General features: G+C 43.0%; 2 protein-coding genes across 4 annotated transcripts in view; one reads left to right on the top strand and one right to left on the bottom strand.

Annotated features, from left to right (window-relative positions):
• Window positions 1-17,597, bottom strand: part of FYCO1 (FYVE and coiled-coil domain autophagy adaptor 1) — a 99,931-nt gene that overhangs the window by 15,970 nt on the left and 66,364 nt on the right. The window contains exon 15 of one of the 3 annotated variants that reach the window (XM_043965174.1): window positions 16,206-16,422. The exons of the other annotated variants lie outside the window; for them this stretch is intronic. Within the exon in view, the coding sequence (XP_043821109.1) occupies window positions 16,395-16,422 (28 nt within the window). The 3' untranslated portion in view covers window positions 16,206-16,394. Of the gene's footprint in view, window positions 1-16,205; window positions 16,423-17,597 lie in introns of those variants that run through there. 3 annotated transcript variants of the gene reach the window in all.
• CXCR6 (C-X-C motif chemokine receptor 6) lies at window positions 13,754-15,483 on the top strand. Its single transcript, XM_043965175.1, has one exon. It carries the CDS (start codon window positions 13,754-13,756, stop codon window positions 14,864-14,866), a length of 1,113 nt encoding a protein of 370 aa, XP_043821110.1. The 3' UTR covers window positions 14,867-15,483.

Below are 17,597 nucleotides of genomic sequence, written 5' to 3'. Positions count from 1 at the left end.
CAATCTGCACCATAAATAAAACTAAACATAGGATTTCCTTTCACAGATGAAGAATCTGCATGTCTATTCTTCAGAATATCTCTGGGAGGGAAGGAGGTAAGGGACTAGGCACTGAAGGGCTCCATCCCTTTGTGCAATTTGAAAGCTCCATGTTGGGTTTTACAACAAGGTCCCCAACCAGTTATGATTTTTATCATATCCCTCTTACTAGTGATCCCAGAGACCAGTAAATCTCATCCTCAGGCCAGTGTCTTGTTAATATTCCCTAATATTTCATTTGTCTTTCCCTTCACTTTATTCATTGGTATCAGCCAACATTCCAGGGGTTTAGGTCGATTCGCTCCTGTGGTTTTGCTGCCAATGAGTCAGAAAGCCCTCTCCTTTAAAGTAGATCATCAGAAGTGTCTAAAGAATTCCACATTCATCCTGGCTCTCAGACCACTCTTTGTGTAGTCTACTTAATGCTGAAGGTGGCTCTCCACAGTGTAGACAGTCAGTCAGCTCCATGGGTTTTAATTATCAGACAGCCCAGGGTCATGGCTCCTCCAGAGGGAGAGTTACAACTCCCTGGAGAGAGCACAGAAGAGTTTCAAAAATGAACTGACAGTGGGCAGCTAGGTGGCGCAATGGATAGAGCACCGGCCCTGGAGTCAGGAGCACCTGAGTTCAAATTCGGCCTTAGACACTTAACACTTACTAGCTGTGCGACCCTAGGCAAGTCGCTTAACCCCAATTGCCTCACACACACACACACAAAAAAGGAACTGAGAGGACTTTTAAGAGGCAATGACTTTAGGAGTTTAGCGGGCACGCTTTCTATGCTTTCCCCATCACATTTCCCATATGTCACCCTCTTCTCTCCTCTAACACTGCAGAGACTCCTGCAATAGCCTGCTGGTTTTCTCGTCTGAAGTATCTCCCTCTTCCAGCCCATCCTCCACTCGGCTGCCAAACTGATTGCCTTGAAACAAAGATCTGAAAATGTCTTCCTTCATCTCCCTCAAGAAACCCCTGTGGCTCCCTATGACCCGCAGGATCAAACATAAAATCTTCTGGGGACAGCTAGGTAGCACAGTAGATAAAGCACCAGCCCTGGATTCAGGAGGACCTGAGGTCAAATCCAGCTTCAGACACTTGACACTTGCTAGCTTTGTGACCTTGGGCAAATCACTTAACCCTCATTGCCCTGCAAAAAAAAAAAATCATAATAATAATAATAAAAAATATATAAAATCTTCTGTTTGACTTCTAAAGCATGTCATAACCTGGTCCCTTCCTGCCTTCCCAATTTTCATCTACCTTACTCCCTTTGACATACTCAATAGCCTGGCGACTCTGGCTTCTTTTCTGTTCCTGGTTCGAGATAATCCATCTCTGGACTCTGAGCATTTCCCCTGGCTATCACCTATACCTTCCTTTTCGGCTCTGTCTCTAGACTTCCCTCAAGTCTTAGCCAAAATCTCACATTCTTCAAAAAACCTTTTCTAATACCCACCCTGGGATCACCAGCCATTTACCCTATTTATAGGTTGTTTGTCCGTAGTCGCTGTCTCCCCTGTTAGAATGTAAGCTTCTCGAGGTCAGGGGCTGGTTTTGCCTTTCTTTGTATCCTTTTTTTTTTTTTTTTTTGGCGGGGCAATGGGGGTTAAGTGACTTGCCCAGGGTCACACAGCTAGTAAGTGTCAAGTGTCTGAGGCTGGATTTGAACTCGGGTACTCCTGAATCCAGGGCCGGTGCTCTATCCACTGCATCACCTAACTACCCCCTTTCTTTGTATCCTTACACATAGTAGGCACTTAATAAATGTTTGTTTATTTCATTTGACTTGGTTTCACCTTCAATTCTACCAAAATAGTAGTGGCATCGTAGTGAAAAGGAACAGTGGGAGAAATTTAGGACCGGAAGAAATTCACCTGCAGTAACGACTGCAATCTTGTAGTCACAAAAATAGTTTACAAATCTGTTTCCTTCTTTATCCATCCTCACTGTCATCCCATCTAGTGTTTGGTCTGTCTTTTTACTTTTGTCCTTCAAAATACTAGAGTCTAATATTTTCTTTTTCTAAACCTTCATTTTGCATTCTATTTTCTTCTTTCATGCTTCTTTACAGTACAAAGCAAGTATATATGTATATAAATATAAACCATATATAATATATAATACTATAAATATACAAGTATAATAATAAGATATAATAAATTTACAAATATAATGATATAAAACATAATAATATAAAGTATATATAATGTAAGCTAGCAACACTAGGTCAGGGACTTTGAAAGAATGAAAATCCTCATTTGTCCATTTTCTGCTCTCCTTCCATCCCATACGTATTGTTCTTGCAACTGCTATTACAACCAATTCCTCATTATCTGCATTCAGAAAATATATAAAACAGATAACTGAGCTTACTCAGAATTTTTCCCCAACCAGCTCCTTCTCCAAAAAAGGTCACAATAAAAGGATTAAATTGAGGAAGATGGCTGGCATATGCATGGAAGGTGGAGGTGATGAGGGTAAAATCTGAAAGGGTGATTTAATATCAGATTCTATTCCAAAGTAAAATACATTTTGTATATTACTCACATTTGATCTCCATTATGTCTGCATGGGTATTCTTTTAGATTCTTTTGTTTTTTTGGTGGGGCAATGAGGGTTAAGTGACTTGCCCATGGTCACACAGCTAACAAGTGTCAAGTGTTTGAGGCCGGATTTGAACTCATGTCCTCCTGAATCCAGCACCAGTGTTTTATCCACTGTGCCACCTAGCTGCCCTCTTTAAGATTCTTAATTTCTCTCTTATTTCACTCAATTTCTATCTTCTAACACCAGGCAGGCATATGTCAATTGACGAAAAATAGAATGTAAAAATTAGCATAAAAGACATCATACAAGAACTGTATGAAATAGGGAGGACTGATAAAGTCACAATAGTGAGGATGGAGACAGGCATTGGGTATGTGAAGACACCTAGAAAAAGGCCACCATCACGCTTAGGGCACAATCCCATGGAGGATTTATGGGAGGACAAGAACTGAATAGGATGAGAAGGCCCTGGTGGATTTCAGTCTGCAACACTGGAGAAAAGACCCACATTGATGACATCATAGATTCGTGGAAGTAGTGAAATATACGAAACTACAAAACTTTAAGGATGTACAGAACTTTGTATAGGAGTGTGTGTGTGTGTGTGTGTGTGTGTGTGTGTGTGTGTGTGTCCACATGGACATGCAAGTGTGTGTGTAAAAGGCCCTATATGTGAAGTCAGAAAATCAGGATTTCTCAGAGTCCTAGTTCTGATATTTATTCGTTGTGTAACCCAGGCCAAGTCACTTAATCACCCTGATTAGTTTCCTAATCAATAAAATGAGAATAATTCTTGTGTCCCCCACCTCGCAGGGTTACTGTGAGACTCAGGTGAGATAAAACACATGAAGCAATGTGTAAACCATTGACTATCATTATCACAGGCATATGATCTCCACTCACAACCCTACTCTGAAGTGACTCTGGGTTCTTCCAGACAGGGGGGCAAGTGTTAATGTTAATAGCACAATCACTATCACGTGGTGGGGGGAAGGGTCTGTGAAATTAGGGGACATTAAAAAGAGACTCTCATGTCTGAAAAGGTTGGGAAGCACTGGATCGGAGGAAGGCCCCACCATACTGGGCAGATGGACGGCATGGACAAATCACTGATCCAGCACATAGAAGGCAGGACCACTAGGTGTCGCCCCATCACTAATGATGCTGCTCATCCAGCGACCTTGTTTCATGTTCCTCCCAAGAGCCTAAAACAATTCATTATTAATAAAGGACATTTACCCTGTTCTTCCCTCTGCATACCCAGACCCAACAGCAAGGTGGCACTTCGTCATCTGGCATGGAATAAGCCTTTTTTGTTTGTTTGTTTAATCAAAGGGCCAGAGTGGGGAGCCATGAATTCTTTCCAAAGCCTCCTCTACAAAGAAGACTTTCCATTTTCCATCAGTGGCTCTCCTTGGTTTCCACGCTATAGAACATCATGCCCCTGGTGGCCCCAGCCACCACCATGCTTTTCATTTTGTATGTTACCTTTCTCCTTTAGATTGTAAGCTCCTTGAGGGGAGGAACTATTTTTTTTCCTAATTATATACTCAGAGTTTAGCATAATCCCTGGTACAAAGAAAGTGCTTAGTAAATAAAGTAATAATCAAGGACTAATCATAGAGCCTTGTGAGGCTAAAATAGGGAGTAGGCTGCAGAGTGATGAGAAGAGAAGGGCTGGACTCACATGCAAGGACTGGAGAAGGGAGCCATTTACTGGTGATGGGTGGGTAATGGGACCCCTGCCAGATGCAGCCATGACTCAAATCCCCAACACTCCCATCTCCTAAATCAAGATGAATTAGCCTCTTGATAATTTCATTAAAACTTCCATTCACTAGAACGTTGGGGAGTTTCGACTATTTAAATTTTCTGGCTGCCCGGAAGACGGTTGGTTTCAGGTCTTGCTGACGAGCTTTTTTTTAGGTGCTTATGAAAGCCCCAGATTATTTTTCTATTTTGTTAGGTAACAGCGAGCTTGTGTATAAGTACTTTAAGGCTTGTAAGCATCATGAGGCACTTCTCATCTGGAGCTCACAACAACCCTGGGAGGTAGGTGCTGTTCTTACCCCCATTTTACAGGTGAGGAAACTGAGGCAGACAGCAGTTTTTGTCTGAGAGCTAGTGTGTGTCTGAGGTCAGATTTAAATTCAGGTCTTCCTGATTCTAGGCCCAGTGCTCTATGCACTATGCCAAGTATAGTATATCTCAATACCTTGATTGGTTTGTGATCTTATCAAGATGGGTAGTCCTCAATGGTACAGATTTCCGTCTTTGCTTTCTCATCTTGTGCAACTCTCATCCATGTCCACCCATGTGTGGGGGTCATTCAGATATCTTGATATTTTGTGAATACCAGTGGAGTCCTCACCCTGAGGAACATCAGCTATCCCATTTCAATTCAATTCAATAAATATACTGATGGAAAATGGAGAGTTAGCTGGAAAGTTCAGAGCCCTCTTTATAGAGGAGGCTTTGGAAAGAATTCATGGCTTGGGGGCAGGTAGGTGACACAGTGGATAAAGCACCAGCATATATTAGCTGTGTGACCCTGGGCAAATCACTTTACCTTCAGTGCCCTGCTAAAAAAACAAAAACAAAAACAAAAAAAGAATTCATGGCTCCCCGCTTTGGCCCTTCAATTGGAAGGGAGAGGTAAATGAGGGACCTGAGAAGGTGTTATGAGTCAAAAAATGGAGTCAGTTTGCATGAGGATGAGACTTTGGGTGACCAGCTTATCCCGGGGGAGCCATGTTTTCCATGAGGGAGACGTCTAGCAGAGGCACTGATGGGAAACGGAGAGTGGACTTATCCAATGACCAGCTTGCCTCCTTTCCTAAGAATGCGGCTCCCTGATGAGTCTACCTGCCTCCCTCTCCCCTTCCCTTACTCTTTCCTGACCCGTGAAGCTGGAATTCAATGGCATTGTCAAAAGGCCAAAGGTATTAAAAAGGATGGGCCTTTATTTTTTACTGGACAGTCTTGTGTCATTAATAAGCACTTGTACAATTCCCTGGAGAAGCGTGCAATTGAATCTTTTCTTAGATAACTGAAGAAACTGCAAGGTCTCAGAATCTTCATTTTCAAATAATCAACAAGCATCTATTAAGGGATGAACTGTGGTGCCAGATATTGTCCTAGGAGCTGGGGAAAAGAAGACAAAAAATGAAAATCCCTGCTTTCAAGGAACTGTCCCCACCTGCATCCCAACAACCTTCCTGCTCTGGCAGAGTACACAAAACAATCCAAGGGCTGGTGCTTTTGTACTCACTCAGGGATCCTCCTCCCCCATTATCCTGTGGCAATAACCAGAGGACTTCCATTTTTCTAAATTGTCTGTGAAGCGAGAGAATACCCTTTGCCTGGACAAGCTCCTGGGCTAGAGAACCTGAAGGTGGCAGAAACTCTGCCCTGAACATCCATTCCACTCTCCCCTAAACTTTAAAAAGGGACAGATTCTGACTAACCATGAAGAGAATTAAAGAACAGAGAGCACTGGAGCAGGGAACCAGATCATGGCATTACACTGGGCCTGAAGGAAAGAGTACTAGCATCCAGGTGGGCCCCATCCTGCTTTCCCTGATGTTACTTGGGGGAAGCACAGAGGCTGGTTATAAGTAAATTTCCCAATGTAGGAGGAGGTTGAGACATTTCTGAGATCCCTGGGGTAAATCTAACATTAAAAGAGAAGAAATCAGAAAAATTAGTGACAAGGAAATAAATGAAAAAAGACCCAAAACTCCAAATATTTTAGGAGAAAATTCAGTTAAAAATCTGTGTGACCCTGGGTAAGTCACCTAACCCCCACTGCCCCCCACCAAAATCTAGAGGATAAGCTGATCAATTAATAAGATACTGCAAATGTTTCTAAATAAATATCACAACACAAAGGAAACTGAGCCAACAGTGATAAGACACAGAACCCTGTGAATTCACAAGAGGGCATGGAACATCAGAACATTCCAAAATGATTTAAGAAAGAATTCAGAATTCTGAGAGAAATTAGATGGGATCAAATGGCAGTATTTATGATTTAATGAAGCAGAAATAATTAATAGAAGAGAAAAACTTGAATTCACAGGGTTAAGTCTCTCCAAAGAAGTAGTCTGGGAATACTAATATATTGAAGTGAAGGACAATTTAGAAAAAGAAAAGCAATAACAATAAAAACCCAGATATCTCTATGCAAGCAAAACACAAGTATCTTGAATATATGATGCATAGAGACAATTTAAGGCCTTAGGATCATAGGCCTCCCATCAGAACATGACTACTAAAAAAAAGTCTGACCACCACAGTGGAAGAAATAATGCACAAAAACTGCTCAGAATCTCTGAATTCAGAAGGCAAAGGACCAAAAGAATGCATAAATCACATTCAGAAAACAGAGACACTATGCTTCAAATTCTAAGACTCATATTGGTTAATTTAATAATTCTCATGACAAACAAAAAATTTTGCAAGCGACCAGGAGAAAGACCTTCAAATATAAAGGAAAGGATTATGATAACACAAGACTACTCTGTACCCACCAGAATCCACAGATGGGAATGAAATAATATATTCTGAAGAGAAGCTTAAGAAGCAGTCCAAAATGACGTACCCTGCAAACTTGAACCAAACCATCTATGAAAAAAGATGGACAACCAATAAGAGCGACATTGGAAGCATTGCTGCAAATCCAGGCTTCACTACTTATCACCTATGTTCCCATGGCAGTTACCAATAAGAAGCAGCAAATGGGGTCTATTGCCCTGGGAGACTATTGACCCTCTTTCAGGCCAACTCACTTTGCTGAGAGGATAAGATTTAGAACTAGAAGGGAGCTTGGTGGTCCAGAGGGTTGACTAGTCTAAGTCTATGTTAAACTCTGATCCCATACCACCAGCTTGCCTATTGGACATCTCCCATTCAACATGCCCAAATCAGGCCTCATCACCCCCTCTCCCCACCTACTCCTTCTTGAAACCAGCCAATTAGAATTTTAGAAACGTGGATTAGAAGGGCAGCTAGGTGGTGCAGTGAATAAGCACCGGCCCTGGATTCAGGAGGACCTGAGTTCAAATCTGGCTTCAGATACTTGACACGTCCTAGTTGCGTGTCCCTAGGCAAGTCACTTAACCCTCATTGCCCCACAAAAAAATGAACAAAAAACAAACAACAAACAGAAACGTGGATTAGAGCTGTAAAGGAAACTTAAAAGTCATCTAGTCCATATATTCTTCTCACCAATGCAGTGGTACAGAAGAGTTCCAGGGAACTCATGATAGAAGAGGATCTCTAAATCCAGGAAAAAAAAAGAAAGAAAGAACTGTGGAGTATAGATGCTGATTGAACCATATTATTTCTTTTGTTTTGGGTGCTGTTGTTTTTTTTTTCTATTTTGAGGTTTTGCATCACTGCTCTGATTCTTTCTCTTGTAACAGGATTAATGCAGAAATAGGATTAATGTTATTATGTGTATATATATGTGTGTGTATATATATATATGTATATGCATAGAGATATATAGATATAACCTATATCAGATTACCTGCTGTCTAGGGGAGGGGGGAGGGAGGGAGGGGAGGGACGGGAGGGAGGGAGAAAAATCTGAAATTGTAAAGCATGTATAAACAAAAGTTGAGAACTATCTTTACATGTAACGGAAAAAATAAAATACCTCATACATTAAAAAAAAAAAAGTCATCTAGTCCAACCTCTCCCTCCCCTTACAAATAAAGAAACTGTGGCCTAGAATGTTAAATAACCTTCCCAAAGACATCTAGTAGGAATAAGAAGGAAAGCTAGGATTTGAACCCAGCTCTGCCTTCTAACTCCAAATCTAGAACCTTTTCCACTGCACCAGCCTTCCTCTCCCGTCCTTCTAGTTATCCAGGTTTGAAATCTTAGTGTCAATTGTGACTTCCCTCTTCTTCATTCTCCCCACCCCCAACCCCCAGGATAGACAATCGGTTCCCTCCAACACTTAGCTCCCAGGCATTTCTTCTCCCTACTTACACTGCCACAGCCTTAGTTCAGGCCCTCACCTCTTCTTCCTTGTTCTAAGGATACAGCCTCCTGCTTCTCACCTCTCCCCTCTTTAATGCGTCATCTCCTCTGTTGCCAAAATACTCTTTTTAAAGCAAAAGTCTGACAAGGTCACTCACTCTGCTGCTCAGGGGTCTTTGGTGGGTCATTAGAGGAATACAAATGTAGAGGCAGGAGGGACCGCAGAAGCTCTCTAGAACAGTCCCCTCACTTTATATATGAGGACTGTGAGGCCCAGGGAGCTTAGGCGCCTGCTCAAGGTCACACAGGGAGCAAGGAGCAGACCAGGAATTTGAACCCAGGAATTCTGACCCCAAGTGCATTATTTTCCCCACTGTGCTCTCATCTCCCGTACATAAAATGCACGCTCCTCAGTTGGACACTTTACAATCTAGCTCCAATCAACCTTTCCAGGACTATCCTTACATGACTTCCCTTCATGTATTCTATGTTCCCATTGAATGCCGAATTGTTGTCGTTCAGTCATTTTTCCCTATCGTGTCTGATTCTTTGTGACACCATCTGGGGTTTTCTTGGCAAAGATACTCAAGTCATTTGCCATTTCCTTCTCCAGACCAATTCACAGATGAGGAAACTGAGGTCAACAGGGTGAAGTGACTTGCTCAAGGTCACACAGCTAGTAAGTGTCCAAGGCTGGATCTGACCTCAGGAAGATGAGTTTTCCTGAGTCCAGGCCAGGTGCTCTATCCACTGTTACCTAGCACCCCAAATGCCCAATTACTGTTTCCTAAACACAGCCCTCTATTTCTCACCTCTCTCTGTGCCTTTGTGCCTCTTATCTTCCCTTAAGATCCAACTCGAATCCCATCTTCTGCAGGAAGTCTTTCCTGCTGCCTCCCAGTTCCTTACTAGTACCTTCTCTCTGAGACTCTTCAATTTTCATCATATATATCTTATACCCACCTAACATTATTCACAGGATTTCTCACCCATTAGAGTTTGAGCTTCCTGAGGACAGGGACCACGTTGTTACCTTTCTTTGTATTCTAGCACTCAGCACAGTGCCTGACACATAAGTGCTTCACAAAGGCTTGTTGACTGACACTTTCACAGAAATTACTTGATTTGGTTTCAACAACCACCCTGTGAGGAAGGTGGGGCAGTCATGACCACCAACCCCCTTACAACCCTACTATTTTACACCTGGGGAAACTGAAATTCAAAAAGAGTTAACTGACTTGGGCAGAGAGGTGCAGGCTCTCTGGCTCATCTGGATCCAGATTGGTCATGGGCAGACAAGTGGGAGGGGCAAGACCTTCAGGTTCCATGGCCAACCCAAGGCTTCTGGCATAAAAGAAATTAGTCAGAAGCCTAGTGAGACCACATCCACTGAGGTGCAGAGGCTGTGCTATGAGCTTATCTCTGATAACAAACTGACTGAGCATCAGCACCAAGGGAGAGTCTGGTGAGTTACTTTTTTGTTTCCATAGCAAACCAGTAGAATGGAGAGGTACAACCCAACCCAACCCAACCCCCACCTTTCCTCTTACTCTGGAGACTGTTTCTTATTCCTTTTTGCCTCTCTCTCTCTCTCTCTCTCTCAATGCTCTAGCATAGTCACGCACAATTTAATAGGAATAAAACATTCCCTGCCCTCTACGAGTTTACATTCTAATGGAGGTAAAGAATAAACATGTAAACTGATTAAGATAATTTGAGAAGAGAGAAAATATTAACAACTGGGAGGAGTCAACCTGGGGGGGATATAAGAACTTGTGTGGGTTTTTTAAAATTGATAATAATACTACAGGACAATTGGTTTCCTAATTCTATGGATTTTTTTTTGATGCAGTTAAAATATTACCTTGCAAAGGGGTCCATAGACTTTATAAACTCCTAAAAAGGGATCACACAGGAAAGGCTAAGCACTCCTAAACTAGGGATGTCAAGGACAGATTCACATAGGAGACAGCACCTGGGCTGACTTTTGAAGGAATGAAAGTTCTTGAGAGGTGGAGGTGAAGGAGGAGATTATTCTAGTTATGGGGGATGGCCTCTGCTGAACCTGAAAAAAGCTAGGGATTCTGAGGTATAGAGGAGAAGAGTCACAGGGCCATGCTGTACAAAGCATGGAGGAGAGAGACAGAAAGAACTGATAAATTAAACCAGTACCAGTGAGAAGGAGACTAGAAGACTGGAAGAAGCACAGTTCTTAAACTTGGCCATTTTAACGATGGTTTTCTTAGACATCAACCAGAGCTGAAAGGTCTTTCTGATCATGGGGCTGAAGCACTGAAGATTTGGGGTTAATTTCTCAGGTGAGGCAGATACATACACAAACTTGAGGGAAAGGTAGGAGAGTCTTAGTGATGGATCTGCACAGCATGATGAAGGAGAACTCAGAAAATCCTGTCCATGCTCAATTATAATGACTATAAAGTAAGGGTGAATTCAAATGATGCCCCTGTATGGAAGGATTTCATCAGCAAATGAAGGACAACTCTCTAAGAGTAAGTTAAATAGGGGCAGCTAGGTGGCACAGTGGATAAAGCACCCATCCTGGATTCAGGAGGACCTGAGTTCAAATCCAACGTCAGACACTTGACACTAGCTGTGTGACCCTGGGCAAGTCACTTAACCCTCATTGCCCCACCAAAAAAAAAAAAGAGTAAGTTAAATGACAGAAGTGTCCTGAATTTTACTTTTAGAAGGCCACTCATGTTCTGTTGCTTTATGAAATAACATACAGAACCTCATGTCAGTTGGTGCTACAAAATGCTTCTTGTGATTAAGAGGGGAAAAAAGAGACATCCAGCCTGACTCAGTCCTGTTATGACTTTTTTTTTTTTTTTCGGGGCAGTGAGGGTTAAGTAACTTGCCCAGGGTCACACAGCTAGTAAGTGTCAAGTGTCTGAGGTCGGATTTGAACTCAGGTCCTCCTGAATCCAGAGCCAGTGCTTTATCCACTGCACCACCTAGCTGCCTGATTCAGTCCTGTTATGAAATATTTCTTTTGCCAATGAGTTGTGTTGTTACAATATGCTTAGTTGGACATAATACATCTAAGACAAGATTTTTCCCATTGTAGAAGTCCACAGTATCACTTATGACAACAGCTTGCCTTCATATGATACTTCTTGGTTTACAAAGAAATTTCTGTATAGGACCTCAACTAATCTTCCCCCAAATTCTGGAAAATGGATAGGGAAAGTTCTATCATATTATCTTTCTTTCCTCCCCCTCTCTCTCCTTCCTTATTTACCTTTCTTCTTTGCTTTCTTTTCTCCTTCTTTCCCTTTCTTTCTTGCCTTCCTTCTTTCTTTGTTCCTTCCATATTTCCCTCTCTTCTTTCCCTTTCTCTCTCTTTCTTGCCTTCCTTCTTTCTTTGTTTCTTCCATATTTCCCTCTCTTCTTTGTTCCTTCCATATTTCCCTCTCTTCTTTCCCTTTCCCTTTCTCTGTCTCTCTCCTTTTCTTGCTTCCTTTTGTCCTTTCTCGGGCAAACTGAGACTTAAGAGGGGTAGGGTGACTTGGCCATGGTCACACAATTATAAGAGGCTAAGCTGGGGCTCAAGCTCAGGTCTCTGGACTCCAGAGGCAGTGGTAAGGGGCAGATGTAGAATCCAAGGCTTGGGTTCAGACACTTAGTAGCTGTGTGACCACGGGCACATAACTTAGTATCTCCAAGCCCTCACTCTGCCCCTAGAATCAGTTTGGTTCTGGGCAAGTCCAAGGACTCTTCTGGGCCTCAGGTTTTGCTTCTGATCACTTGGGCCCTTATGACTCTAACATTCCATAAGACCGAGATTCTCCTTATAATCACTGGGACTGTGTCTATCTTCCTGAGGAACCAAACACAAAAAGGCATCCCACCAATCGGGTCCTCACTTGCTGCATTCGCTACAGCAATTCAACGGGCAAAGAGCTGTCCTTGGTGCAGGAAAGATGACATCACTGCCACCAGACCCTTTTCCTTACCAGAATATTTAGCACCCACAGGTTTTGCACAAAGCTACTATTGCACAGTGAGCATGGGTGAAAGGAAGGGAGAGGAGAGTGGAAGAATAAGCATTTATTAAGTGCCTACTATGTGCCAGGCACTGTGCTAAGAATTTTACAGATATTATTTCATGTGATTCTCATACTGAATCTGGGAGGTAGGTGCCATTCTTAAACCCATTTTATAGATGAGGAGACCAAGGTAGATAGAGGTCAAGTGACTTGCTCAGGGTCACACAGCTAGTCAGTATCTGAGGCTGGGTTTGAACTCAGGCCTTCCTGACTTCAGAACCAGTACTCTACAGAGGTACTGAGGAGCCAGAATGCAGGACCAGCTCTAGACAAAATAGTGAAGTAGGCAACATTTGTTTTTTGATGCCATCCCACCACGCTTTTCACTGCCTCTTACTCCCTCTCCTATGCCAAGTGATCTATTCTGGATCCCATTTCTACACTACCTTGTAATTTGTTAAATAAATTCCAGTGCTTGGCACAGTACCTGGCACACAGTAGGTGCTTAATGAATGTTTGTTGACTGATTGATAAACCCTCTTGACTTTGGATTGATAAAGACAAGATACTACCCTTGGGAATATTTCAGTTTAAACAGGGGAAATTTGAAGACAAAAATCTTTGAGACCTAAGAATTAAATCTCTAATGGTGGAATTCCAGGTATATGTCAGATAATGTGGGAGATTTGAGGAGCGTTTTAATCTTCGCTCAGCTATTGGCTATTTTGTAACCCTGGGCACCCGTGACTCAGCGTCCACATCTGTAATGCCTCTGAACTATGAACTTAGGGTAGAAAGGTCAAATGAACAGAGATATCCGAGCAGTAGTATGTCTGCCATGAATGTTCTCCTGTCATGGGCTGAGCCCACACTAATTGGTGAATTTAGAGTAGTGGTGAATCAAGATCAATCCAATCAGATACAAGCTCACAAAATGATACTCTGCTTCATTTGGAAAGGCTGCTGCCGAGGGGCTTCATACATGTCACGGGTACTGACATCTTGGTGATAACAATGAATCCCCAAGTCACCACTGGGCTTTCCGGTCTTGGCTAGGAAGGAGGATAAGGAGCATAACAGAATTTCTGGGAGATGGACGGGGACATTGTCCCAAGGTAAATAAGGAAAAGTATTGTCTAATTACAGGTGTCGCTAAAAAGGGAGACATGGAAGAATATGAATACGATCCCGATGTTTGGAAATCGTTGGAGAACATCAGCAAGGAGGAACATGAGAATTTCCTGAAATTCAGCAGAATCTTCCTACCCTGCACGTATTTGCTGGTGTTTTCCTTTGGCCTGGTGGGAAACTGTCTGGTGCTGGCAGTCTATATTTTTTTCCAGAAGGCAAAGAGCCTGACTGACCAGTTTCTTCTGAACTTACCCATAGCTGACCTGCTGTTTATCTGCACTCTGCCAATCTGGGCTTATGCTACCATTCAAGAGTGGGTCTTTGGGCAAGTCATGTGCAAGGTTGTTCTGGGGATGTACACCTTAAATTTCTACACATCCATGCTGTTCCTCACCTGCATCACCATTGACCGGTTTATTGCAGTCGTTCAGGCCACCAAGACCCACATCTATCAAGCCAAAAGGATGACTGTGGGAAAGACCATCTGTGTGGCCATTTGGGTGGTCTCTCTATTGGTTGCCATCCCACAGTTCACCTATGCCAGTGTTTCTCAGAAGAACAAACAGGTTTGTCACAATGAAGAAGGGGAGCTTTCTACTGTGATCCTCTCCACCCAAATGACAATTGGGTTCTTCCTGCCTCTCGTAGCCATGCTCGTCTGCTACTCGGTCATCACCAAGACCTTAATCCATGCCAAAGGGTTCCAGAAGCACAAGTCTTTAAAGATTATCTTCTTGGTGGTGGCAGTGTTCCTGGTGACCCAAATGCCCTTCAACCTCATGAAGCTGATCCGTACCACGGACTGGGAGTATGACACAGACCCCTGCTTCCTTTATGCCCTTGTGGTAACAGAGGCCATTGCCTATCTGCGGGCCTGCCTCAACCCTGTGCTATATGCCTTCATCGGGCTGAAATTCAGAAGGAACTTCTGGAAACTCATGAAGGCCCTCAAGTGCCCCCATGCCGCAGGGAAAGCAAGCCAGTGCAAGTCCAGCGATGACACCTCTAAAAGCTTTATTGCCTCCAACAATGCCCAGGCCACCAACATGTACCAGCTGTCACAAATGCCCACAATTCAGACAAGCCCATATGCATCTATTATGCACCTACCATGTGTGCCAGACATCGCGCTAAATGCAATCGAGTGAATAATATCTTCAGTGGGACTCTTGCTTGTAAACTCTGGATTCTCACACAGAAGCGAGTCAGCACCACTTCTCTGGGTTATCAAGGGCACTTCTATCATAACAGACCTTGGGCTGACCCGATTCCTTCCTTGAACAGGAACTGTTGTCCAGACCTAAGTTCAGTGATCACAAAACCAGAATATAGCAGGGACATCCCCCCAGCTCCATGTGCTGTGTGAACTGAGAAGCACAGGGTGAAGTGGCCTATTCAAATCCCCCACTGTCACTGCTCTCTTCAAGACCTGCCTTTGGGAACTGGATGAAACAGAAAAAAACCCATCACCAGTAAGACTATGGACTCCGTGGCTCAGGGAATGGCATACAAAGCATGGAGCTATGAAAATGAAGAGTGGGCCAGGCCTAATCAAGGCTAATGAAGAGACATCAGGCATCAGGCCCCAAACCAGACTTGTTGTCTCCCTTTCTACACCGCCCTCGTCAGTCTTCAATATTTCATCTCCATGCTCATCAGAGTCAGCCTGCTGCAGGAAGGAGAGACAGGTTCTCTTGGCAGTGCAGTGTTTAGTTCTGATAAATGTGGGCAGGCCCAATAGCAACTTCATAGTTTGAAGGAGAATTCACGCATTTTGTTGAAAGTGTAGGGGTTTTTTAAAAGTGCAATAAAGGGGGAAAAGTACAATAAAGGGTCATTTATGAGCCTGCCATATTTTTTGCATGTAAAATTAGATGAACAATGCTTATTCTATGTATGTTTGTTAAGTGTCTTTTCACTGTGGCCATGTAATAATAAAGTGTTGTTTGGGTTTTTTTTTTAAACTACAAACTACTGATTTCTTTATAGATCTTTTTTTTTCTTTCCCAGAGTGACTGAAACATCTTGGAAAAAAAAGTGGTCTTTGGTGTTTTTTCAAGAGCTTTGTGGCTCAGTCTATCAACCTACATTTTGAAAATTCAGGGGACTTAGATACTACTGAAACTGAAACAGGCCTGATTTAGCAAAACCACTTGGCTGCTATGATGCCAGACGCCCTGCATGCTCTTTAATTAAATAAGTGCATTTGCTTAATCTTTAGAATAAGAAAACTTGGCTGAAGTGTGTCTTTAAATGGCATACTTTTTTTTCTAATAAGTTTGGTTTTTTTGTTTGTTTTGTTTTGTTTTATTTTGTTTTCGGGGCAATGGGGGTTAAGTGACATGCCCAGGGTCACATAGCTATTAAGTGTCAAGTGTCTGAGGCTGGATTTGAACCCGGGTACTCCTGAATCCAAGGCCAGTGCTTTATCCACTGTGCCACCTAGCTGCCCCCTAAATGGCATACTTTTAAACTTATTCATTAGATTATAAAAATACACATTTACTGGCTCATGCATCAACTAGCACACAGATATATTGATAGCATTTATTTGTAGTCTTTTAAGGTTTGTCGAGTACTTTACAAATATCTCAGTTTATCCTCGCAACAGCCCAACTAGGTAGGTGCTGTTACTTATCCCCATTTTTCTGATAAGAGAACTGAGGCAAGTTGGGGTTATGTGACTTGCCCAGGGCCACAGAGCCTGTGTGTGTGTGTGTGTGTGTGTGTATGAGAGAGACAGAGAGACAGACAGAGACAGAGAGAGACAGAGACAGAGAGAGAGGAGAGGCACTGAAGATATCAAACGGTCTCTTAAAGAAATTTAAACTCAGCTAGCACATGATGTGCTTCCCTCCTTTCCCCCAAATCCCAAATATTTCTTCCCACCTCTTCAAACATCTCCTAGCGATGCAAACATTTCTTAGCCCCACCCCCAACCCCCTTCATCAATGTGGGGAAAAGCAGTTCGGCCACATTAACTGCTTGTATCCCATCCCCAGTAATCACTAAGCAGCACAGTCCGGTCAAATCAAGACTCCCTGCTGCTGCCTTGGAGGCCCCAGGGAAGCAGCAGATGGACTGATTTGTGCACAAGGGGATTCTAGTGCTAAATCTGGGGGTCTACACTGGCAGACAGTTGGGTGAGTGGGGGTGCATGGCTGGTTATGAGGCTGGGGTGCACTGCGGAAACCAACAGACAGGGCTGGCATTCTGCCTGGGCAGAACAGACAACTTCCTACATGACATTTTTCCAGGGACTGTCAGCAAAGGATCCCTTGCTTCATCCTGGTCTCTGGCCTCCACATCCCTGTAAAAATACCAGCACGAACCTTGTCTACCTTTTTCCAGGGCCCAATATTTCTTTAACAGGGGACAAAGTTTTTCATTCTTGAGTGAAGAGGAAGCATTAAAATGCAGCTACCCCTAGCAGAGGCAACAACAAAGTGGTTGGAATCAGTGCCTGTGGGTCAGGGCATCTTCACAGGGAGGCGTACTGCTGCTGAGTCAAGTTCAATAAAGTCCCTTGTACAGCCTTCAAGGTCTTCTACAGTCTGGTACCATCCTACCTTTCTGGCCTGATCTCAGATACTTTCATAGTGTGTTAAAAAACTTTCATTAAAATTGGTGAAAAAGACTCATGGATTCATTGCTCTCATGTAAAGCCTGCACCATTCATAGGTGAAGAGATTTCAGATAGACCTGAGGTAGACGCTAAAGAGCTAAAAACCCTAACGATAGCAACTGTTAAAGAGCAAAGAGAGTTCAGAGGAAACAGGAAGTTCCCATTTAAGAATCCCACTGATCAGTTAAATGCTTTGGGACTCAGTCTTCGGAAAGTATCAGGAGACGGAAATTGCCTTTTTAGGGCCTTAGCAG

Source organism: Dromiciops gliroides, chromosome 5 (assembly GCF_019393635.1).
Source record: "Dromiciops gliroides isolate mDroGli1 chromosome 5, mDroGli1.pri, whole genome shotgun sequence".
In the NCBI taxonomy this organism is placed as follows: Eukaryota; Metazoa; Chordata; class Mammalia; order Microbiotheria; family Microbiotheriidae; genus Dromiciops; species Dromiciops gliroides.
This window is presented reverse-complemented; position numbering and strand designations above follow the sequence as displayed.

Excerpts from the sequence above, each read along its gene's own strand:
- CXCR6 (XM_043965175.1), top strand. The coding sequence starts at position 13,754 with ATGGAAGAATATGAATACGATCCCGATGTTTGGAAATCGTTGGAGAAC.